At 54.0% G+C, this 24,979-nt stretch overlaps 2 protein-coding genes across 3 annotated transcripts in view; both read right to left on the bottom strand.

Moving 5' to 3' along the window:
- Positions 1 to 13,258, bottom strand: part of Kif17 (kinesin family member 17) — a 37,451-nt gene extending 24,193 nt beyond the window's left edge. For both annotated transcript variants that reach the window (XM_052177848.1, XM_052177849.1), the window contains exons 1-4: positions 13,017 to 13,258; positions 7,766 to 7,912; positions 6,922 to 7,023; positions 1,971 to 2,160 (exon numbers count right to left, since the gene is read on the bottom strand). In XM_052177848.1, the coding sequence (XP_052033808.1) occupies positions 1,971 to 2,160; positions 6,922 to 7,023; positions 7,766 to 7,912; positions 13,017 to 13,247 (670 nt within the window). In that variant the 5' untranslated portion in view covers positions 13,248 to 13,258. The remainder of the gene's footprint in view (positions 1 to 1,970; positions 2,161 to 6,921; positions 7,024 to 7,765; positions 7,913 to 13,016) is intronic.
- Positions 13,259 to 15,217: 1,959 nt separating this feature from the next.
- On the bottom strand, positions 15,218 to 22,080 carry Sh2d5 (SH2 domain containing 5). Its single transcript, XM_052175712.1, has 9 exons — positions 21,963 to 22,080; positions 21,571 to 21,651; positions 21,195 to 21,269; positions 20,343 to 20,489; positions 18,630 to 18,881; positions 18,307 to 18,481; positions 17,875 to 17,983; positions 17,264 to 17,423; positions 15,218 to 16,506 (listed from the first exon to the last, which is right to left on the bottom strand). The coding sequence occupies exons 1-9, from the start codon at positions 22,059 to 22,061 to the stop codon at positions 16,303 to 16,305; spliced, it is 1,302 nt and encodes a 433-aa protein (XP_052031672.1). The 5' UTR covers positions 22,062 to 22,080; the 3' UTR covers positions 15,218 to 16,302.
- Positions 22,081 to 24,979: the final 2,899 nt, after the last annotated feature.

Here is a 24,979-nt window from a genome sequence, read left to right as displayed (position 1 = left end):
ACACCACACACCTCTAATCCTCCAATGACTCCATCCACAAAACAGCTCTAACCTTGACTGGCTCCCTACCAAGGCTGGATATGTAGGGTCAGCTGGCCACATATTCTGACCACTGCAGAGCAATCTTAAGGGGACAGCGTGTTTGCTGGCACTCTTAGATGGGATGGGAGGGACTTGGGTCAATGGAGCAGAGCGAGACTCTGTGGAGTCTCATTGTTTGTGGAGCGCACTCTGCAGAACGTACCAGGATGCGCATGAGTCTTGAGTAGGTGTGTGCTCTGTGCATTCCCAGGGCACACTAGGTCTAGCCTGAGCAAATGAGTCTCGGAGCAGAAACGGCCTTGTGCACCAAGGAGTGCAGCGGCATCTGCAGCACTGCGAAACCAGACCTGACATCTAAGCCTCAAGGACAAAGACAGCTTCAGGCAGGATGCGAGCGGAGCATCCTCTGTCCCCCTCCCAGGCATGGTCATGACGACCTGGCAATGGTTCATAGACAGAGGAGCCAGAGGAAACAGCCTTAGCTGCGTGGCTATACATCAGCCTGCCCTTCAAAGCTCAGGCCTGCCCGTGAGCCTGTCTCATCATCCATTGAGCCAGGCAGCTGCCTCTGCCCTGGCTACAACTATGCGGTCACGTCCCCTTCAGATGGGCATCCTCTAGGGACATCCGGGTTGGTGTCCTTTGCTCAAGGACGCACCAGGATGCTGCCCTGGAAACAGGTTGCTGAACGGACAGTGCGGAAGGAGGTTTCATGAGCCCTGGCCCTGGGTCTCGCCACAGTTATGTTCCCAGCTGGGACAGGCTACTTCCTGCTCTGTGTTCCTTACGGTTCTGATTGTGATGGAGCATCAATAGACAAGGTACTAGGAGGCCCTGGGTTCAAAACCTGCCTCTTCTACTTCATGACTGAGGTCCCTTACGTGAGCTAAGCTCTTTCCTCCTATGTCCAAAAGGAGGCTGATACTATACTGCCGGCCTCGAGAACTACTACAGACACAGTGATGCAGATGAAGATGAGGGAGCCTCACAGAGCAGACGCTGGATTCTTCTCTCTCTCTCTCTCTCTCTCTCTCTCATTTTATTATTATTACTATTATTATTATTATTGGTTTATTGAGACAGGGTTTCTCTGTGTAGCCCTGGCTGTCCTGGAACTCACTCTGTAGACCCGGCTGGCCTCGAACTTAGAAATCCTCCTGCCTCTGCCTCCCAAGAGCTGGGATTAAAAGGTGTGCGCCACCTCTCTCTCTCTCTCTCTCTCTCTGAGATTTATTTTATTTATTGAATTTGCATATATACTCTATCTCCATGTACACCTGCATGCCAGAAGAGGGCATCAGATCCCATTACAGATGGCCGTGAGCCACCATGTGATTACTGGGAATTGAACTCAGGACCTTTGGAAGAGCACTCGGTGCTCTTAACTGCTGAGCCACCTCTCCAGCCCTCTTTTCCCTCTTTCTCAGCAGCCCTCCCAGGAAGGACGTGAATGAACAACCCTGAGAAAGAAGAGTCATGAGATCTGAACAGCACATGAGACCCCTGGCCCTTGGCACGTCCTGGGGATGGAACCCAGAGCCTGGAGCAAGCACTCAAGCACTGAGCTCCAGCTCCAGCCTGGAGACCTCAGTCTTCTTACCTGTAAAATGGGAGTGTCAGCATCTAGCTCCCTCATGGGATGGTTGTAAAGAATAGATGAGATACTGTGTGCATGCCGCCTGGCACACAGGAAGTACTCAATGCTATCTACCAGGGTTGGGCTTGCGGACGCCGCTCCAGGAAACAGGTCCCAGTACAGGGACCACTCTGGTCTGTTTCCTTCGGGCAAGCAAGAGTATCTTTTCCCAGTTTTTCGTGGCAGGGGTGGGGGGCTCTCCAGGCCCAACAAGATGAGACACCCTCCTATCAGGAGTGGGAACCTGGCTCAGGATGTCCGGGCCACCCTCTGCCCCCAGCCGGCCCCATACCCACGGCATAGATCTCGATGTTGATGGTAAAGATGGAGTGGGAACGGGAGGAGTCCTTGTTCATCAGGGTGTAGCCAACGGCTCGGTTCTTCCAGCCGGTCTCCATGACGCGTTCACACTGGGCCACGTTGTGTACCGTGTGCATGGAGAGCCCCTTGACGTATACCCCCTTCTCGGGATGCTCCTTCAGCTGCAGGGACGGGGACCAGGGGAAGCTGAGGTTACCAAAGGCCGGACCCTGTCCAGGCCACGTGTGTCCTCCTAAGACATCTCGTAACAAGCAGGGGCCTCCCTCTGCCTCCCACTTGTAATAGGATCTTGGGCCAGTGACAAGCTGAACCTCAACGAGCACATCTGTAAAATGGGTATGGGATACCTATTGCATTATGAGATGCTTATTTTATGAGCATGGTGACAATTCAGTAAAGTAAGGCACACACGAGCTGTGCAAGGCTTCTGGACGCTGATGGAGCTGGCCTCCCGGGGCTCTGACTGTGTCCCCTCTGTCCTGTCCACATGGCTTCGGATGTCCCCTCTGCTGATACCACCAGGACAATGGAAATGTTGCCAGACTCCTGGATGGCGGCAGGTGGAGCACGAGGCTCTCAGCTCAGCCCTCCAAGACGGCGAGTGAGCTGTGTCTATCCCAGATACTCCGGCTCACTTCCCAGGCAACCAAGGAACTTTGTCGCTTACTCCAAAGAAATGCAGTGCTCCTCACGAGGAAAGACAATCACGCAGGCAAGGGCAGCGTGAAGGGCCGAGTGTGGGGAGGTGTGTCTGTAATCCCAGCACTTAGGAGGCACTTAGAATTACTGCAAATTTGAGGCCAACCTGGGCTACACAGCAAGACCACATCTCAGGTGGCAGTGGAGGGAGAGCAGAATCAGTAACAGATGTTTTTGTGTGTGTGTGTGTGTGTGTGTGTGTGTGTGTTCTGAGACAGGGTGGCCACACTGGTTAGAGTCCAGAAGGCTCAGCTGTCTGCTCTCATGGTCCCAGGAGGGAATAGGGCCCCTTCTGTGCACAAGTCAGTTGGGTGCACAGGCTAGCCCCACTTGTTTAGATGGGAAGTCTTAAGGGGGCTGGCTCTGTGGAATAGTAAGCAACCATGGCCCAGAAAGGCTAAATGGCTTTCTGAAAGCCATCTAGGACTAGTGTGTCACAGTGACAGAAGGCTTCAGGAACAGGATAAACAGCGTCAGACAGGACAGGCACAAAGGACCCGCCCTGGAGCATCTGGCCAGTATCTGGTCACCCTCAGAAAGAACATATTTGGACTGGAGAGATGACCATAAGTTAAGAGCACCTACTCTTGCAGAAGACTGGGGTTCCATTCCTTAGTCCCCACAACCATCCATAGCCCCAGTTCCAGATGCCCTCTTCTAGTTCTGGAGGAACTAGACACACGCAGTGCACATACGAACATAATACACACATACAGGCAAAACACTCAGACTTGTAAAATAATAAATTCATCTCAAAAGGTTTGTTAAGAGCATATTTGGCTGGGCATGGTGGTGCATGCCCACAAATCTCAGCACTCGGGAGGCAGGGGCAAGTGGATGTATGTGAGTTCGAGGCCAGCCTGGTCTACATTGTGAATTCTAAGATGGCCAGAGCTATATAGTAAGACCCTACATATATATATATTATATACTAAGTAATATATATATATAGTATATATTATATACTAATTATAAGTATAAAAATATACTTATATATTTAAAAGCATATTTAGCCACTTTCCTGTTTATTCAACAGGATTCAGTCTAGGAACCCCACCAGGTGAGGTTTCATAGAGGTTTCACCTGTAGGCTTCATAGGTCACCACACCTGTGAAATGGGGACAAAACCCCACTTCTGTGCAGCTATGAGAATTAAGAAGAGCCAGGCGGGGGTGGCGCACGCCTGTAATCCCATCACTTGGGAGGCAGAGGCAGGCGGATTTCTGAGTTCGAGGCCAGCCTGGTCTACAGAGTGAGTTCCAGGACAGCCAGGGCTACACAGAGAAACCCTGTCTCGATAAAACCAAATCCAAAAAAAAAAAAAAAAAAAAAAAAAAAAGAAGAAGAAGAAGAAACAGACCTGTGGTGCCTTAGGGGGCTCAGTGGATGCTGTCTCAAGCCTGAGGAATTTCAGGAGGAGAAACAGCCCTCCATCCCTGATGATGCCCTTAGGCTCCTTCCCACCACTCCGATCCTCACCCTCTGCCAACACTGGTCCTGGGGCGGTGCTGAGTGCTGGCTACCAGCTGTACATTCTAATCCTCGGTAGCTGCTCATCTCAGCTGCAAGAAACCAGAGCCAGGTCTCCATGGCAACCAGTTGTGCTACAGCATGGATGGAGAGGGACAGAGGCACGTGCGCGGCCGTGGCTAGGGTCTAGTGGGGAAGGGATGCTCTTATGCTCCTCCCCACACATGGGTTGAGGAAGGATCTTGGGAAGGCTCTTACAGGCCCCACTCCACCATGATCTACTGTGTGGACATCTGGGGTGGTATTTGTACTGACTTGGGGGTGGGGAAGAGTGTTGGCTTCCCCAAATTTCTTGCTGGCCTTCTCTGACTGAATCACCCAGGCTTATCAGAAAGTGTACCAGGCTCTGTGCTAAGCACCAGCTAAGAGCGTGTGCTGTGGAGCCTCTTGGATGCTCCTTGGGTTATGCATATGTGCCTGAATCACAGAAGACAAGAACAGGATTCTCCTCCTACTCTTACATGAAAACCATCTGCCTATCACCCACGGAGCATATCAAAGGTCTGGAGCCCACAGGTGTACCTCAATGAGCATTCTGACATCTGCAGCACTAAGTGAGTGCCTCCCCCTCCCCGGGTCTAGGTTATCCAGGAAGGAACTGAGTCCCCAGGGCACCCACACAAGGAGGTGGAAGGTCTGTGAGACCACAGGACTGTGACCCCGAGGCTCGCCCTCTGGAGCTATCAGTCCTACCCAACTCCTCTGCCTGTTTCTCCGGCTGAGGGTGAGTCGTGACTTAGAGGCTCCCGACACCCTCTTCCTGTGAGGGAGATGCTGCTGGTGGTTGGTCGAGGTTCCTGACAGGGAGGGCAAAGAGCAGCTAGGCTTGGGCTATGCCAGGTGCGGGAGGATGGGAGGGGGCTTGAGTGGATGGTTGGAAATTGAAGAGAGGAGGAGGGGCCAGTGCCGTACGTGGCCTGGCAAGCTGGCGCACACGGGTTCTTCCTAGTAAGTCTTTGCTGAAGACAAGTACCAGAGATGACTGTGCCTCCCTCCCTAAAGCTGGAGTCACTGGCTTCCCGGTGGACCCTGGTGGGACGGGCTTGGCTAGATCACGAGTGGCATGACTGGAGAGAGAAGCCAGAGGCAGCCCAGCGGAGATGAGGGCAGCATCGCACAATGGCTTCTCCTCCCTGGACCACCTGCTTATAAGAGCCCCAGGCAGGAGCAAGACCAGTACCTCTGGCCCAGGCTAAGGCCACAGGGTCCCAGCTGGGTGGGACTCCATGCCCTCTCACTGGTTTCTGGTCCTGGAAGGATTTGTTTATTTGTATTCTCATAGTGTCTGTCCTTCCCTCCCTGTCCTTTCCTCTCCCTCCCTCCTCTAGATTTCTTCCTTCCTTCCTTTTTTTTTTTAACAGTCTCCCTCTGTAGCCCAGGTTGGCCTGGAACTTGCAATCCCCCTGTCTCAGTGTGTCCACTGCTGTGATTATAGGCTGTGCCATTAACCGGAGTCTGGCTGAACCCTGTCTTTGAGGAGACTGAGGACAAATTATGAAATGTGATTGAGGCTCTGAGGAAGCCAAACACAGTCTTCACCAGGAGTGGTTCTTCTGTCCTTGACTCTCCCCCCCCTCCAGGGGCTCCACCTGGCAACCCCCATCTTTCCTGGGTTTTCTCTAATCCCTACCAGCTTGAAAAAGCTCCAATGCTGAACACCTACTAGGTGCCGGCACTCTGCTGAGGGGCCTGCTCTATTGACTGTCTTCAATCTGCAATACCCCCTTTCAGTTTTGTTTGTTTATTTTGAGATAAGAGTTTCTCTGTGTAGCCCTGGTTGTCTCTGAAACTTGCTCTGTAGACCAGGCTGGCCTTGAACTCAAAGAGATCTATCTGTCTCTGCCTTCTGGGTACTGGGATTGAAGGAATGTTCTACCTCTGTCTGGCTGCAGCACCCCTTTTTCAAAGTAGACCAAGATGATGGAATCCTAGCATACAAACAGCAGTGAAATAAGGGGTCTGAGGTTCAGAACCTTGAGTTAGGGAGATCTGGGTTCAAGTCCAGACTCAGTCACTTGATGCATTCATTGTAGAACTAGATATGTCAAGGCGCTCTCAGCCTCACTGAGTAATTAAATTACAAATGGCAACATCTGCCACCAAAGTTACTCCAAAGATGGAGTGGGTAATGTACCTGAAGAGTCAGTAAATAGTAAGTGCTTACTAAGTACCCAATGACATTGTTTAGACTATCATGTTACATACACGCACACACACACTTTTTTTTTTTTTTGAGACAGAGTTTGTATAGTCCTGGCCATCTTGGAACTCTCTCTGTAGATCAGGCTGGCCTTGACCTCAGAAATCTTCCTGCCTCTGCCGCCCCCGCACCCCTCCCCCAGTGCTGGGATTTAAGGTGTGCATCACAGCTGCTCAGTCATCATACTAACTGTTATCAGTGCAAGTGTTTTCTAAAATAGAAATCTATTGCAAAACTCCACCTTGTTTCAGCAGAGGTGGCCTTGCCCAAGATGAGATCCAGCCGTTGGCATCAGTAGACACAGTCACAGCCCGTGGCAGTACGGACTCAGAACACTCAAGTTCAAAAGTCCCCCTCTGAATGGACACAGTGATGTTTGTCCATGATCCCAGCATTAGGGAAACTGAGTCAGCAGGATCCTGAGTCCCGGAACTGTCTGATCCTAGCTTCTTCCCCTAGACCTTCCTGCCCACCCCACAAGATCTGCACCCACCTCTAGCCTCTGCTTGGTGTCAGCGCCCAGCAGGTCACGGACATCTTCATTGTAGATCTCCAGATAGGAAGCCCGCACTAGGAACTTGGTGTTTTCTGCACACTGCAGGAAGCAGAGAGAGCTTGAAAAGATGGCTGATGCTAAACCCTCCTGCTGCCCAGGTCTCTACAGCTGGGGCATTACGGGAAGAGAGTGATGGACCCTTTATGCCAACTCTGCCTGGTCTGCCCTGCTGGTAAGGCTTCCTCTCCAGCTCCAGGATCCTCAAGCCTCCAAGTCATGTTACGGCTGTCTGTCCAAGGTGCTGCCTACAACCTCATGGGAAGGGAGGTAGAAGCCTCCCTACTACTCAAGGGAGAAGCAGGAGTTCCAATGAGTGGTCTGTGGACCAAGGCTCCGGCTTTGGACTGATGGACTTTGGGGTCCCAGATCACAGTGTACTGGCTTTGGGGCCATCACAGTTGGGACTTGTCCAGTTCTCAGGTCCAGAAGATAAGTATACAGTGGGCTTCACTCAGGGCTTGGTCTTTAGTAATTGCCCAATAAACAGATGAGCCATGACTGTGATAAGCACTTCCGGCCACCATGTTCAGCGACATCTCAACCACATGAAATGTTAAATGAATTTTAACACTCAAACACAGAAAGATAAAAATCATAAACCCCGATAGCATGAACAGATAGACTCTTCTTGGTTTTATGTTTTTCACCCATCTTGTGTTTCTGACTCTTGCAGAGCTGAGACCAGGTCCTCACTGTAACCCACGGTCCATGCCTATGATTCTAGGTGCCCTGGCGACCATCCGAGACACCAGTTTTATCCCTTCCCATGTGAGGCCCATACCTGAACGCTCTCAAACACGTGCTCGAAGGCTCTGGGAATGATGCCCCTCTGACTGGGGGGATCTGGCAGTCCCTGCATGGTGAAGGACTTCCCACTGCCTGTCTGACCGTAGGCAAAAATGGTACCATTGTAGCCCTCAGTGACACCCTGTATGAGAGGAAACCAAAGTACGGTGTTCAGCCAGCAGATCCAGGGGTTCACCACGGTACCCAGCTTGCAGATCCTTCCTGGATCTCCACTGAACAAGGTACCACTCTGCCCTCAAACAACAGTCTGATGGGGTTAAACATTGTGCCCAGGTGGGGGAACCTAAGAGCCAGCTTGGTTCAAATCACACCTCCACGTTTATTGTTTCTCTCTGTACCGCTGCAGACAGAACCCAAGGTCTTGTATATGCCAGGCAAGGGCTTCACCACCGAGTCACACACTCAGCACCACTCCATTCTTTACCACACGCGCTTGGACTGGTCTTTGGCACCCAGTGTACTGGCTGGTTTTGTGTGTTAACTTGACACAAGCTGCAGTCATCAGGGGGAAAGGAGCCTCAGTGGAGGAAAGGCCTCCATGAGACCCAGCTGTCAGGCATTTTTTCAATTAGTGATCGAGGGGGAGGGCACAGCCCGTTGTGGGTGGTGCCATCCCTGGGCTGGTGGTACTGGCTTCTATAAGAAAGCAGGCTGAGACAGCCAGTGAAGCAAGCCAATAAGCAGCGCCCTCCATGGCCTCTGCATCAGCTCCTGCCTCCAGGTTCCTGCCCTGTTTGAGTTCCTGTCCTGACTTCCTCCAATGATAGAGTAAAATCAGCGTGAGCCAAAAAACCCTTTCTTTCCCAACTTGCTTTGCTGTTACGGTGGTTGTGTTGCAGCAACAGCAGAGTCTTAGTCTAATCTGTCATAAAGGATAAGAACACAGCCCCTCCTAAAGCTGAATCATCGTATGCATTAGCCACGGAAGTTCAGTCAACAGTGAAGGGAGGAAGGAAGACGGAAGGTGTGCAAGAAAGCAGGCACAGCCCTCTGTAAAGGAGAGGCGAGGTAGAAGCGGACCTGCTGATGAGGGGACCTGGTCAAGAGACAGGAAGAGGAGGCTGATCCAGGCCAGGGGGACACACGAGAGTGGCTGACAGCGGCCAGTGGATCTGGGAGTGGGGTATGGATGGCGAAGCTGTCCAGACAGACAGACAGACAGACCAGGTTGTACTTCAAAGGCCAGTCATTCTTCACTCGTGGGTGTGTTTATTCAACCTGCAGGTGTTGGCTGCCTTTTCTACCTCAGGAACCATGTTCTGGTTAGAGGGAGAAAGCGGAAAACAAGGTAGCTGCAGTCCCTAGCCCTAGAGCTCTCGGTTATAGACAGCAGCACTGTGGGACGTCGGTGATGGCTCATATTGTCGACCTGAAGGGATTTAAAGAGTTACCATGGAAACAAGCCACACATCTGTGAGGGTCTGTGGTTAGGTTAACTGAGGTGGGAAGATCAGGGTTAGGTTAACTGAGGTGGGAAGACCCACCCTAAACATGAGCTGGAGTCCCAGGCTGACTAAAGGGAAAAAGCTGCACGGTAGGGTCTCTCGCTCTGCTTCCTGACTACAATGTGACACACTCCTGCCACCATGCCATCCCCACCGCGACCAACTGTCCACCCTCAAACTGTGAGCCAGACAAACCCTTTCTTCCTTAAGTTGCTTAAGTCGGGTCGGGTGTTTTGTCACATTAACAGTAAGTGATACTGTTGGTATCAGGACCTCTGAAACCTGTGATATCACATAGGCGACAGCAGGACCTGCACACCTGTTGGCAAGACAACAGCCACCATATTCCCAGAATCCACTTTACCTGTGACTACATCACCATCCATATATAAAGAAAGGCCCCTCTGATCTCTCTCTCTCTTCCCCTTTTCTTTATCTGCCGCCACCTCAATAAACCTCACGTGAAACTGTTTGGCCTGGTGCTGTCTTTCTGGAGCAGCCCGATGGTCACAACAGATACAGCACTGTATGTCAGAATACAGACCCAGTGCCTACAGGATGCCTACACTGAATTTCACTGGGGGAAAAAAATCCCTGTGACCCAAACAGATCTCAGCAGGAATCCCTGAGAGCTGGATTGATTCCTTTTTTTTTTTAATCTTTTTTTTTTTAAATGTGTAGTCCAAGCTGGCCTCGAACTCCAGATCCTCCTGTCACTTGCCTCCTTCAGCAAATCCTACCAGCCTGTGCCACCAGAACCGGCTGGATTGATTCTCAAGAAGGCTGGTGCCCACACAAAGCTCCCAGCCCCTTGCAGAGGACAAATGCCTTCTTTCTGTAATGGGATTGGGCAAGTCTATTCACTCTAGGGTCCTGCAGCTCCTGGCGGGGGTGGGGGTGGGGGGATGGGGGATGGGGGGTTTTGAAATGGGGACAAGCAACTGAAGAGAAGATCCAACTGAAGAGAGAAGACCCAACGGGGAGCCTGTGCTGGGCTTCTCAACCCCACATGAAGCTAAAGCAGAGTCATATGACGCCTCTAGAAAAGAAGAAGCGGTACAAGGAGTGTCACCAAAGCCCAGAGTCCCACGGTAAGGACTCTGTGGGAACATTCGGAGCCACGAAGCAGGTGCTCCACTCTCCTCGGTAGCCGTGAGCCTTGCAGGGAAGGAGGGACTGGTGCAACCTGGAGGACTGAGCTTATTTTTTTTTTTTTTACAGAGTCTCAGACATGTTACAAAAGTGCTCTGTCGTGAAGCTAGTTGTCTTATTGGGGCGGGCGAATATCTCATGCATCCAGAATGACCTCAAAATCAGCAGGAGTTGAGGATGACCTTGAATCCAGCTTCTACCTCCCAAGCCCTGGAATTACAAAGCAAAGGCCTCCACAAGTCTCTAGTGGGCACCTAACTGGTCAGGGCGAACACAGGGCATTCCCACTGGTCCAGAATGTTCCACAGGACAGCACTGCCCTGGGATTAAGTAGAAAACAACCTTAGGTATATTTCTAAGGTGAAACAAAGGTTTCAAAAAGGTCTGACACAAGTAACTGATACTGTGGGGCAGGGGGTGGGGCTGTGTCCCAGGGTGTCTACTGCTTGGTCGCTTCCTGTGTATCGTCATCCCTTCCTGTCCTATTGAATTATGAAACTTATTGGTGGGCTTTTATGAAATCGACTGTTGACCTCCCCCTCCTCTGTGTGTGTGTGTGTGTGTGTGTGTGTGTGTGTGGTGTAGATGGAAGTCATTCACAGGCGGGTGTGGAGAAGGAAGCTGAAGGACAGTTGAAAAGCTCAGTCAGGGACAAGAGATGAGGAACAGAGCCTGGACAGAAGGAACAGAGGAGGAAAGGGAAAGGCAGAACATGGCATCTGAAGTGCAGGGACAGCACCGGATAGGATCCTGAACAGAAGGCCCAAGCTACAGAAGGCCAGAAAACCCAGGGAAGGGCTAGGGCAAGCAGGCCTGTGAGGGATCCAGGCATTGGTGTCAATGCTACCTCTGCTCCCTGCAGGCAGCGCTGTGATCTGTCTGCCCTCTCATGCCCTCCTCAGCCCTCAGCCATCTCTCTGACAAGGAGGACTCCAGTTCTTCCAGTGAAGACCAAACGCTACCTGCTACACACCCGTCTCTCCCCTACAGCCTTCCACCTTCCTGCCTGGCCTCCTCCTGCTGGGCTGATCCTCTGCTCCCACTTGCCACTGATTGCTAACTTAGCATAGCTGAACTCTGACCTTGAGCTTAATGAGGGTAAGTCATGTCTCCTTCACACCATCTTCCATGCTCAACCAGGGGCTCCGAGTGGAGATGCTAATGTTTCATTTCACAGAGGGGTGAATGGATTGATGGATGGATGGATGTCAAATCTGAGGTCTAGGGAGTGTCCAGAGATAGGTCTGCATAGTGGGACTCTGAAGAGAGATCCAAGAGGTCTGTCACTGTGTCCTTAGCATCTTCCTCTCCGGGTAGGCCTTGCTTGGACACTGCATAATACACAGGAAGAAACCTGAGGCCTCACCCTGAGCAAGGCTGACAGCCCGAGACAGGAGACACAAGACCAAGGAGGAACACAAGATCAAATCGTCATGGTGCCATCTCTGGATAGAAGGAGGCAAGTTCTGCAGGGCCCCTGGGACAGAAATAAGACTGAAAGCTCCCGGGAGCCCTCTGAGTGGGTGGAGACCCTCTGGAGACCAGGAAACAAAAATGGAACAGGCTGCTTTCAGAGCGTGAGCTACAGACACGCAAGCAAGAGCAGGTCCTCTCCTGCAGATGGAGATTCAAACACCCGAGGGACTGAATCAGACGACATCTCAGATTCCTTCTAGCCTAGAAAACTATGTCAACAGGTGGATAGCTGACCTACCCTCCATCCTGGGACCACCCCCTTGGGGGAGCTGTCCCTTGTCTTCAGAGAGGGAACCAATTCTTGTCAAGTGCTCTCTGGTCTACATTATCAGTGAGAAAGTCTTTGGAGTGGGGTTAGAGTTCAGCAAAGCAGAGATGCATGCTTGACCCTAAGTTCTAAGGATGCATCTCTATTCCTGGCTCAGCACCACACAGACGGAAGGCTTCGGAACACATCTCAACAAGCAGGAGAGGCAGAAGAGATGGAAGAGCCCGCCAGTCAACTAGAAAGCATCCATGCTAACTATTTTGGAATGCCGGATCAAAGAAGCCAAATGGATTTCTTTGCATCAGGATTTCTCCAAACCTCAGACGCTGGAATACACAGAAGCACCACACTGTTCCTTTTTTTTAGAAAGATGAATGTTTTCTCCACTACTCGCAAGAGGAGAGAGTTCGAACAGGAGGATTTTGCTTGTGGGGCTGGAATGGGAGCAAGTGTGGACAGAAGAGAGAAGATTCTTGGGACGCTTAGGAGGGAAGCAGACTGGGGGAAATGACTGGAGCTTTCAGGATCCTACAGGTCTCGAATGAGGACAGAGGACCAGGACTCCTGGGGTCTGCAAGGGATGCGTGTCAGGACAAGCAGGGGCGCTGAGTGAAAGCGGCTGAAGTTCTGCGGAAGAAAAGCTGCAAAGAACGGGCGTGTGGACCAGCTGGGGTGCTGGGTTCAGCCAGAAAGTTGCCACCACACTGGGAGCAGGTCCCTGGTGTTTACAGTCAGGACAAGTCTTCAGACTAACCTGCTGCTATCCACCTGTGCCCGGAGCCTTCTTGCTTGGCTTTTGGGGTAGGGGCTGGGTTAACCCACCTATCCTGTCTCCACTTTCCGGGAGCCCCGAGACTGGCCCTTCAGTCTCGGGGCGCCCTCACCTCCACCAGCGGGTAGGCGATCTCGTTGTAGATCTGCTCGGTGAAGTGTTCTATGTAGTAGGCGCCATCGAAGGTGAACTGCTTTGGGGGTTCGTCCGCCGCTCCCGGGTTCTGAATGAAGCATTGGCCGCGCGCACAGTCCACAGTCACCACCGACTGGCAGCTCAGCTCGCGCTCGCGCTTGTTCATGGGCCGGCAGCGCACGACCACCTTCACTGACTCAGAGGCCATGGCTGCCCGGGGGCGTGGCCCGGACCAGGGGGTGGAGCCAGAGCCCGCGCGGGGCGGGGCCTGGCGGCGGGGGCGGGGCCGCAGCAGGAGGCCGGGACTCCCCGCGGGGCGTGCTGGGAGCGGCAGGGGCTCGGCGGACAAGTGTCCGGGCTGGAGCCCGGGCCGCCGCCTCCCGCGCCCGGGCTCGCCCGTCCCTGAGGTCGGGCCCGGGCGGGGAACGGGGGATCCGCGCTGCAGGCGCCGCCGCACGACCCGAGCCCCGGAGCTGGCCGGGTCACGCTCGCGCTCGTGCACGCCGTCTCGGCGTTCGCCGTTGCCGAGCAACGTCCGTGACGTCACAGGACGGAACGCAGAGTGCGAAGGGAAGCCCGGGGGCAAGGGGATGCCCCGGGCGGTAGGAACGACCCTATCCCATCCTCTGCTCTGTCTCTCAGACCTCGCAGCTCCAGCCCAGTGAGGTTCAGCAACTGGGCAGGGTAAGACTTGGAGCCCACGTCTGACTCCACTTCCCTCAGGGATCAGAGACTGAGAGGGTGACAAGGACTTCACTGAACCCTCTCCACAGCCCTAAGAGTCCATATGTTAAAAGACAGGAAAACTGGGCCGGCAAGATGGCTCAGATAGTCAAAGGTCCTTGCTGCCATGTCTACATGGTCCCAATCTACCCCTGGGACCCACATGGTGGAAGGACTTTTTTTTTTAAGATGTATTCATTTTATTTATATGAGTACAGTGTAGCTGTCTTCAGACACACCAGAAGAGATCATTGGATCCCATTACAGACAGCCTCTGGCAGTCTAGTAGGGTGAAACTAACATTCACGTATTTACATTCTCTCACATCCCACCCCCAAAGAATGACTACAAATTAGCCATTTCTGAGGATCATCTTTAAAAGGATCCTCTGTTGGCTGTGGGGAGTCAGAAGCATCTTGGCTCTAACTGGAGCTGTCGTTTGGTTTAGGCAGACCTGGGCTGTGCAAAGCACCTACTGCACTTTGCTGAGTCTGAATTTTAAAAAATTACATGTATGTGCGCATTTGCACGGATGCACGGATATACACCCAGGGTGGCGGTCAGAGGACATGACTTACAGGACATGGGTGTCTCCTTCCACCATGTGGGACCAAGGGATCAAACTCAGGTCAGCAGGTTTGACAAAATGCACTGAGCCAGCTCAAGGGCCCTTCCACCCTTCTCTCAGAGGGCCTCCGTGAAGCCTCACCTCCCAGTCCCTTCAGACCTTTCTGGGCCCTGGTGGCCAGGACCTCTGTCTGTTCTGTGCCAGATGTGGTATGTCTGACAAACAAAAGCAAAACAATGATGAAGAGCAGCTACTTCTGCAAGGAACTTCTGCAATAGACTGTGAAGAACGTGGTTTATTTGTCTCAGAGTGTACACAGGAGAGCCGTGGTGGTGGGTCAGCACAGAGACAGGGCCATGGCCTGTAAGTAAGGCACCGTCTGAACACATGGGCTCCAGACTGCGCCATTTGTACCATGCGATCAATAAATGCTTTGGAAGAAATGTCAAAGGGCATGGGGAAGGCTGGTCCCTTGGATGTGTGGAGTATCTCCTGGTATTGTACACTTTGGCGATTCACACTACGAACAAACCCTCCTGGAGGCGAGCCCTGGCTTAGAGTCTGAGCCAAGCTGTTACCAAGTTTCCTTGGATGTAAATTGGGTTGGACACAGGATATGCTAATCCCTCTGCTCCCCCAGGGAACCAGGCCCTGCTCAGGGAGTAGACATGCAGATGGACATGACCTGGAAGGATTACCTCTCATATTATATTCAGTCTAGAGGTGGTGCTGTCTCCTGTGAAAGAGTTCCATAGGTACCTTTCTCTCCTTCCCTCACAAGATACCTCACTTAAAAGAAATGGCAATCTACTGAGGCTTATCCTAATAGGAGGGTGTGTGTGTGTGCTGCAAGCACCCGGCCTAGTCTTCCACCTTTCTCCCCAGTTTGTCCCCTCTCTGTTCAATACAGGCGACCTCTTTCCCAAGGGATCCAAAACCCAAAACCTGTGACTTCCACTGAAACCTGTGGTATCCAAGGCACTAAACAAGGACATCCCCTCCCCTGCCCACACCTCTGCTTCCAAAGGTAATCTGTCTTGTTGCTGTTATTTATTTTATTTTTTGAGGCACGGTTTCTCAGAGTAGCCCTGGCTGTCTTAGAACTTGCTCTGTAGACCAGGCTGGCCTCAAACTCCTAGAGATCTGCCTGCCTCTGCCTTCTAAAGACTGGGATTAAAGGCATGCACCACCACCGCCACCAAAACGTCTGTTCTTTGGAGTAGATTCATATATTCTGCGGAGCTGATTTAAGGGACACTTGAATTTGTCATCCCCTGGCTGGACCACTGCCTCCCTGTAGAATGTCCCTGGACTGCTCCTTGCTAATGTCACCTCCCCCCGCCCCCATGGGGCTTGCATTAATCCTAGTTCCCCACCACAAATAGGGCAGAGGTGACCAGTACTAGCCATGCCCAACTGACGGTCGTCGGCACTGTGGTAATGGAAATACCAGCACGAGGTGGCTTCCTAAAGCAGCCACCAACCTGAATGCGGTTTGCCCACTGCTAGTCCCACTCAAAGTGACTCCAGGAAATGAGCTAAGGTGCAAACCAGCAACTCCCTAAGCGTCTGGTTCCCTGTGGGGAGTGTTCTGGGCTTCCTCACCCAGCAGAGGCTCAGCCTTCTCCAGCAGGGGTTGTACCCACATCCAGAACGGCTGGGAAAGCCTTGACACAAGGACAACAGTAGGAATCTGGCAATGGCTACTCCCCAAAGTCACCTAGGGTTACCAGCCCCCTGGCTCTACCTGTTCATCCGGGTGTCTCAGCTGGCCCCAGGTCCTGGGAGAACTCTAACCTCAGGGCTCCTCTCCCAGGGCAGTGAAGTGATGGAAGACCAATCAAGGGACAGACTGACCTGTGTGGAGCTGGTGACCAGTGGGTGGGGTGCAAGAAGGGCAGAATGACCCCGGCTGCCCAGGGTGGGGTCAAGGCAAGGCTGGGCCCGCAGGGGACTGAAAGCTTGTTGCATCCTAGCCCAGGCCTTGCAGTTCTGCTTCAGACTTGGCATGGCTGAGGGGCCGCAGAGTCCGTGGGAACCTGCCCTCGGGACCACGGTCCTGCTCTTCATAGGTAGGGTTGAGACGACCCATGCTGAGCGGGCAGAAGAGGCTACGCTCCACCCCCGCGTGGCTCTCCACCAGGGCCTCCAGGCTGGGGAACTCTGCTGGCAGGTGCTGGGGGAGGAAGGCCCTTCGCTTTGGTCCCGTGCCCCTTAGTTCACGCCACCCCCACCCTGCTTTCCCATCATGTGCCTGCTGTTCAGAAAGCAGGGGGATAAATTCAGAAAGGGAGAACGTGGAACGAGTCACCACGTCCTCACTCTGCCCAGCCTGTGCAGCCCCGAGGCAGCTCACTTGTACAGCTGTCATTTAAAAGCCTCAACAGCTCAGTCCTGGAAACTTGTGACTCAGAGGCTGTGTGGGTTTGGGGTCAGCTCTCCTAGAGATGACCTCTAAAAGACACCTCTAGAGAGAGAACCTCAGTGGCTACGCACCTCAGCGATCCTATTCTCCCTGAACCCTGTGGTCAGCACCATCCACCCCTCCATCCCCCAGCAAGCGTAGAAGTAATGGTGCTGTGTGAGGCATGCACTGGAAGGTAGAGGCAGGCGGATTTCTGAGTTTTGGGCCAGCCTGGTCTACATAGTGAGTTCCAGGATATTCAGGGCTACACACAGAGAGACCCTGGCTCAAAACAACAACAACAAAAACAAATGCCCAAAGGAACAGAAACAGCCTGCAGGGGCCAAGTAGACAGGAGCGGATGAGGCTAGGGGCAGGGCCAGAGAGCTGGGGGAGGGAACAGGATGACAGTGAGGGGGCCTCAGGAACTCAAAGACAGTTAAAGGGCAGACTAAAAACTGCCAGAAATGGAGGCAGCAGCAGGGCAGGCTGGGGCTGGAAGGCCCAGAGGATAACCTCACAGTCTCACCTCTAAGCAGTACCGGCCTAGGTGGTTTCTGAAGACCTGGTGAGGCACCACGCCACACTGGGTCCGTACACACAGGCTCCATTGGTCACTGGCACCCGGCTCCGGCCACAGCAGGAAGGCGCCATGCACATCTCTCCGCAGCAGGGCAAGAGCACAGGACCTAGGGGAGGGAGCCCCAAGAACTTGGTGGTAGTGGTAAAAGACTGAATATGTGACCTCCAAAGTTCCGAACCAGAGCAGCCAGCTACTCAGTGAATGTTAGTGAACTCCAGGCCTCTGGGAACATGACTTGCTGACTTCAAGGCTTTGGTCAGGAGAGGTTGGGGAAACCGTGGGAAGGCAGGAAAGGGACAGGCCACACCCAGAGGGTTTCACCTGTGTCTCCTTAACCTGCTCTTCTCCATAGCTCCATTTTATATTCTGGGAAACTGAGGTTCAGGCAGAAGAAGTCACAGCCTGAGATCACCTGAGCTGGGAGCACCCCACACTCACTAGTTAAAGTCCATTACACTCTGCCTATTGTCCCTGTGTACACGTCACAAGGAGTCTACCTCACATTTTTATACCCAGCCCAAGGGACTGGCCTTTGGGCTAGGACAGAACTCCCTTACCTGGAAAGGCCAGCAAAGGCCCAGATGTTCTCTGTCAGACTTCCCTCATTCTCCACCAGGCATGAGGGGCCACCAGGGCCACGGGGCCACGCCTCCCATGCAGCAGGAACTGTGGAGACCACGAAGGTCAGAGGAAGCATGGCGGAACCTCCTAATGCCAGATCCGCCCTTATACCACCGACCCCTTATCCTGTGGTTTGTGCCCCCACCACACACCTCTTCCCTAACCCAATAGTCACACATCTGGTGCCTCCACAGAAACTCTACACTCCATATACAATTGCTTAGTGGCCTGCATAAGCCCTCAAGCTTGATGTATCCTCACATGCACGGGCAGCCATGGGAGCAGGATGGCCGCAGCCTCAAAAGAACATGCACCGACCCCACCCTCTGCCAAGTCTGCTGGCCAGCCAGCTGCCCCCTACAACTCACAGGCTTCCCGGGCTGACAGCTGCAGCTGTGTCTCATAGGTGCAGCCTCGGTAGGCCCCAGAGCGGATCACCTTGCTGCGAATGGCCTTCTTGCGCACCAGTGTGGGTGAGCAGTAGGGGTTCCCCAGGCGAGTGTGACGGGTGCCCCCACGGCCCTCTGACTCTGGCAGCTCCTTCTAGGGCACCAAGAGGGTCCCACAGGCAGGCAGATTCAGCTCCATCTGTTTGAGGCCAGATGAACCCCTGCCCCCGCAAAAAGCCCACCCCTGCAGCGTATCCCCCAAGCCCTTCCCCCAACCCCTTCCTGACTGGGGCGCTGCATACCCCATTACTACCCAGTAGCCCTTCTGCAGGAAGCTGCCGGAAGGAGACCAGGGCATGGACATTCTGTGACAGCTGATCCCGGCTGAAGGGCTTCCGCACTAATGCAGGGGTTACCCCAGGGCTGCAGAGTGGCTTCGGGGACATGTCCCCTACAGGCGCCAGGCAGGATTCAGGCTGTGCCCTCTCCTCAGGGTGCTGCAAGAGGTAAGCAAGCTGGAAGGAACGGCAGAGCAGCAGATACAGGATGTGGACCTAGGACAGGAGGGGTTGGCTCAGCGGCAGCAGCCTCCTGGGAAGCGCCTCAGGCACCAGCTCCAGGGCCACAAATGGTTCCTTAACTTCCGGTGTCCCCCACAAAGAACCTCCCTGGGAAAACTCCTACTTAGCCCTCAAAACCTCACCATGTGCAGTCTCTACTACCAGCTTTCTCTGGGCACATCACTGCTAAGTCACTCTGTGCCAGGCATCATGCAGAGAGCAGAGAGCACAACCCTGGGCCCAGTGCACTCCTCCCTCAGACTCACCATCCTCCTCAGATTCACCATCCTCCTCAGATTCACCATCCTCCCTAAGACTCACCATCCTCCCTAAGACTCACCATCCTCCCTCAGACTCACCATCCTCCCTAAGACTCACCATCCTCCCTCAGACTCACCATCCTCCCTCAGACTTACTATCCTCTTCAGATTCACCAACCTCCCTAAGACTCACCATCCTCCCTCAGACTCACCATCCTCCTCAGATTCACCATCCTCCCTAAGACTCACCATCCTCCCTCAGACTCACCATCCTCCTCAGATTCACCATCCTCCCTCAGACTCACCATCCTCCCTCAGACTCACCATCCTCCCTCAAACTCACGATCCTCCCTAAGACTCATGTTCCTCCCTCAGACTCACCATCCTCCCTCAGACTCACCATCCTCCTCAGATTCACCATCCTCCCTAAGAATCACCATCCTCCCTAAGACACAACATCCTGCCAGGGCTGCGGCCCACAGCACGGCGAGGAAGAGTAGCTAAGCGCCTTCACTGGCTCTGTGACTTCAGAGCTGCTGGGTGACCCAGGGCAGAACATGGAGCCGTTCATCCTCATCCTCACCTCCCCATGACACTCCGAGGACTTAAGGAGATGGGACACTGAAAACTCTCACTTGTCTGGGGCCTGAACATGAACACCGCTCCCCGTGACCTGCCACTTACACCATCCAGACCCAGCATGTTGGAAACACCGGCTTCAGCCAACTGTCACCCAGGATCTACATCCAGAGGTGAGAGCAAACCAAACGCTGGAACTGACTGGCTGCCACCGGTCTGTCATTCACAGTGACCACGCCTGCCTTGACCTCTAGTATACCTGCCCAGGACCTACCCACCTCACTACACAGGGTTACCCAGGACCACCTAGGCACAGCTCAAAACCTAGGCATGGCCTCTGGTGCTGAAGGACTCAAGTCTCTCTCGTTAGGGACAACCAGATGCTGGAGAGTGGCTCCTGATACAATTGGGCTAGGCTTTGAAAGGTGCCGGGAATGAGCCAGGGTGAGGGAGGGTGGGCATGCCCCAGGAGGGAAACACCCTGACTAGTTTTGCTCCCAGCCCCAGAGAATGTCAAGGGTGCTGATGAGCTGCTACACACAGCCCTAAGCCAGTGCGGTGAGGCATGGATTCACCCCTGCAACCTGAGGACGGTACAGCCCCGGGTCTCCGGTACCTCTCCAGGCTGGCTCCCGACAAAGAGATGGCAGAAGAGCTTGCTGGCTGGGCTGCGCGGGTTCCGGGCGACAAAGGCAAACTGGCAGGCGGCTGGGTACCAGGTGGCGTAGAGGATACGCTTCAGAGCATGGGCCATTAGGAGCACCTGGGAGGCATTGTGGTAACAGCAGGCCTCAGACAGTCACCGCGTGGCAGTGGCCTGAGGACCTCGAATGTCTGGCATAGGCCGCCAACCTCCTGGAGTGAAGAGTCCCTTCTTTCCCAAGGCCTGCCAAGCCCAGTCCTTACCGCCCATAGCCCTGGGTCTGCTACAGACAGATCAGGATGGCCCCCTCCAAATTACAGAACTGAGGGAAAGAACAGTGGCCCAGTGGTCTCTGACTGGAACCCCACAGAGACAGTGGCAGCAGGCCCAGGGTTATATACGCTTGGTCTCTTAGGTAGCAATGCTGGGACTTCAAATCCCTGACTGTCTCTTGTTGTCACCACCAGCATTTGGGCCTTAGGTAAGAGGCCTGCAGCTATGGGTCAATGCACAATGCACCGCCATGCACAATGGCAGTCAATGGGCAGCCATCTTGTTCATGCAGTGGGTAGCCAGGGGGAGGGATGGGCATGCATGCCATCTCCGTGCCATCTCTAGCCCATGACTGGCCACAGCCACTGGCCAATGCTGGGCCGGGCATTTAGACCATCTCATGGGATGGATGTCTCTGATATTTAGAGCTTCTGAAGGGTCAGGTAAGCAATTGTTATCTGAGCTTGTCCTAGGCAGCCATGGGGGCAAACTATAAGCAGACCATACCCCCACCATCTGATCGTCACTGCCCGGCTCCCCTACCCCTCCTACCTCGCCCTCCCCACTGTAGATCTTGAGACCCTGAAGACTGAATTTCAGGATGACAGCCCGGCGTCGGGAACAGTCCTGAGGGGAAGACAGTTGGCAGAGGCAGCCGTCACTTCCCAGGCCTGGCCTTATGTGGTCCTGCCCCAGCATCCCTTGCCAAGGCTGCTCAGCCAGTTCTGATACCCCTGCCCAGGCTACGAACTGTGGCGTGTGTGTGTCCTCAGGCATCTAGGAAGAGTCCCGAAGCCTGGAACTCACTGGGTCACTTCTCAGAGGACCTTTGACTCCTACCCTCTGGGCATCATGTGCCCTCAGAGTTCCATCCAAGTCTGATATTCATGGTGCCCCCCCTTGGGCTATACTCCTCACGCCCCCTCACCTGCAGGGCCCACAACTGCTGTTGTACGAGGCACACGCTCTCCTGAGTGTCCAAATCGTCCACAGGAAAGGATCCCACGTACTGGTGGAGATGGAGAGAAGCAAGGCAGGGGAATAGGCCTGTAACTCCAACATACACAACACCCCACCAGGCAGGCAAGCTGTGTCCAAGCACAGTCCTTGGAGGCCAGAGCTCTTCGGTAATGTTCTCAGCAGGCGACCCTGGTGAGGTCCCACGGGCCTCATTTCACACACACACACACACATACACACACACACACACACACACACACATCCACGCCAAAGGACACAGAGTCAGGTCATTGGGCCCCACCCAGGTTCTCCCCAACCCACAACTACCTTCTAGAAGACACAGGACAGACACCCACCCACCTGGGCAAACTTGGCAATGCACCTGGGCCGGTAAGGTGCAGGCCCACAGTCGGAGGCCCTTCGGGCCCCGGCCCCAGCCCTCTGCATGGCTCCCAGCATGCCCAGCTTCAAGCTCCACGGAGAGGAGGCTAGGAAGGGCAGGGGAGAGGTTGGTTTTCAGGCGGTTGGCTGAAGGCCTCCTGTCAGGGGCTGGTGTGTTTGTTCAAATTTGTTTGCTCAAATCTGACAGTCATTCATTCATTCATTCATTCAACCAACCGACACACCCACTGAGTTCCTGCTAGGTGCTCATCAATGTCCCGGGCGCGTGACAGAGGCAAAAGACCAATTCTGCCCGCTTCTGAGCAACGAACGCACTCTTGAGGAGAAAGGTGCGAAGCTCACAAAAAGCCTTCATCGGTGAGATGGTGGGAAGATGGAGGGGCTCTGGGCTTGTAATGCCGCACTGGGAGGTGTGGGGAGGCGTCAGAGTGGGATGGTCCCTGGCGTGCGCCACTGAGCTGGAGCTGAGGTCAAAGTGCTCACTGGGCCCTCTGTGATGGGGAAGCTGGTAGACATTTGGAACCAGCTCTTAGTGCCGGAAGGAACTGGTGTCTCTGCCTACAGTTCAAGCTTCCCAGGAAGCTGAGGCAGGAGGACCAAAATCATTTCAACCCGGGAGCTCAGGGATAGACTGGGCAGCACAAGACCCCCAACAGGAGAAAACAAAACAACAACAACAACAACAAAAACAAAATGTTTCATAGGGAAAACAGGAGTCTGGGAAGAGTCCGTTGAAGGGTAGTGGTGACTGCAGCAAGGCACAAAGGGGATGCGTGGGGCCTGAGACACAGCCAGAGCGCAGGCTGCACACTGCTCTACAGGAGCCCAAGGATGACACCTTACCCTGTGGACAGTGGGGACCTGTCCTGGGGTGGGACCGGTGCACGGGGCGGTCCGGAGCTGGACAGCTCGCTTTGATCATCTCAGGGACTGTTTGAAAGGCTGCCGGCTCATTTGCCCAGTCTGACTCCCTTCCTGAATCCCAAAGCCCTTTGCACAGTATGAAAACCACAACCCACCCCAACGAAGCGCTGGCTAAGTGGGGCACAGAGAAGACGGGACAAGTGCCCAGGAGATTGACAAACTGCATTCCGTCCTGGCCCAGTTTTTTTTTTTTTTTTCTGGGACCCTTAGCCAGATCCACAGGTGGAGGACAGATGTCCTAGGGGACACAGGCATCAATGGACCAGTTACTGCATGACAGAGAGGAGGGAATCCTATGCTTGGGCCCCTGCAGACTCAGCATCCCCAGGGACCCTGCGAAACACCTGCCCTCTCCTGGATTCTCACATTTTCTTGCATTTACTGGCTCGGGTCAGGGAGACCTGGGTACAAGCTCCCCGTGTAGCTATGATCCAGCTGCTGCTCTATGCACTCACTTCCTTTGCTGAAAAGTTTGGGTGATGTGAGGTGTCTGGCATGATGCCAGCCTGACGTGGCACAGGGGATGAAGCCCCCAAAGCCTGCTGGCCGGAAGGGATCTTGGGAAGACAGCGGAGTCTAGCCACTTTCAAGACTTCCTGTCTAGGTGACACCAACTGGAAACCCTCAGCAACTGTGAAAGTCAGGCGGGGAAGGAAGCTGGCCTGGAGGCTTGACTCCCCAGGAGTGGGCAGGAGTTAGTAGGGTGGCCTGGAATTGTCACAGCAGCAGAAGTGCTTGGAAAGGGAGCCTTAGAATTGATGCTCTTAGAACCAAGAAGGGCTCTCCACCTCCGCTTGCCAGTGACCTTCAAGCCCCAGGCTTCAGCCTTGGAGAGTGGGAAACAAAGGCTGTAGCCCCGCCCCTGACCCAGCGCCCACCCAGACCTCCGCAAGGCTGCTGCCAACCTGCGCTCTGCCAACCTTCCTTTCTAACCCTGTTCACTCTACAGTCGCAGGTCCCGGTCCTGTCGTCAGCACATCTGATGTTTACCTAAAGCAGACCGCACTCCTGCCACGTGCTGCCAGCCCCTTCCCAGCAGGGGGACGGGGCTCCCGGGGAGGGAGTGAAGTGCTTCTTCACTTTCTAATCTCCAAGGCAGGCAAGAGAGCAAGGAAGCAGAAACCACAGGACACACAGACCCGTAAGGGGGGGAGGGATGGAAGAGGTTGAGAAGAAAGGAAATCACAAAAGAGACAAAGAGAGTTGACAAGAGCCCTTCACACCCTGCCTGCGCTGCACAGCCTGGCTAGAGCCGGGTGAAGAGCGAAGGGTCAGCAAACTCACACCCACTCACACCCAGGCACCAGCTTGCCTAGTCCTCTGGGTGTGCGGGGGTGGGGTGGGGGGGCGTATAGAAGCAGGAGGAAGATGGACAGCATCCTCCCAGCACCTGGCCCTTCCCCAGCCTCTCCAGAATCAGGAACTTTGTCCCCGTCCCTCCTACCCCTCTCCCAGTCTGATTCTGTCTTAGACCAAGAACAACAGCAGGGTTCACTGAAACCCTGAAAACGACCGCACAACCAACTTATCTCTTTGAAGCAAATAAAAGTTTCCCACAGGGAATGTCCCGGTCAGGACATTTCTACAGAGATATATATGAGCTTCTATTTTCCGGGGGGGGGGGGGGAGGGGGAGGGAGGTTCTCCTTAGAAGTAGGGTACTGGCTATGTTGACTCTATATTTCACGTCCAATCACAGGGCCCTGTGTACCATAAAGCTCAACTATCTATGCACTCAGGTACTGGGGGACTACCCAACCTGCAGACCCCAGCTGCTTGACTGAAGACACACACCACAGGAGGGGGAGCTGGCAAGCCCACAGGACTCTCTGCCTTCCGCTTACAGTCTATGGGGCCCCCAAGCAGGCATCCATCCTTGGTACACACTGGGTCTGTATCTGTGCGGCACGCAGAAGCAGCCAGTACTAGTCCCATAGCTACAGCAACTCAGGCGCTGGGGATGGAACTGTTTAGAAAGGCAGGACTCCCTCTCCCAGCCCAGCACTCCTCTGCAACCACCCCCACAGGCCCTGGACCCCTGAGATAAGGGAC

Source organism: Apodemus sylvaticus, chromosome 3, assembly GCF_947179515.1.
Source record: "Apodemus sylvaticus chromosome 3, mApoSyl1.1, whole genome shotgun sequence".
Classification (NCBI taxonomy): Eukaryota; Metazoa; Chordata; class Mammalia; order Rodentia; family Muridae; genus Apodemus; species Apodemus sylvaticus.
Note: the sequence above shows the minus strand (reverse complement) of the source record. Positions and strands in the feature narration are given on the sequence as shown.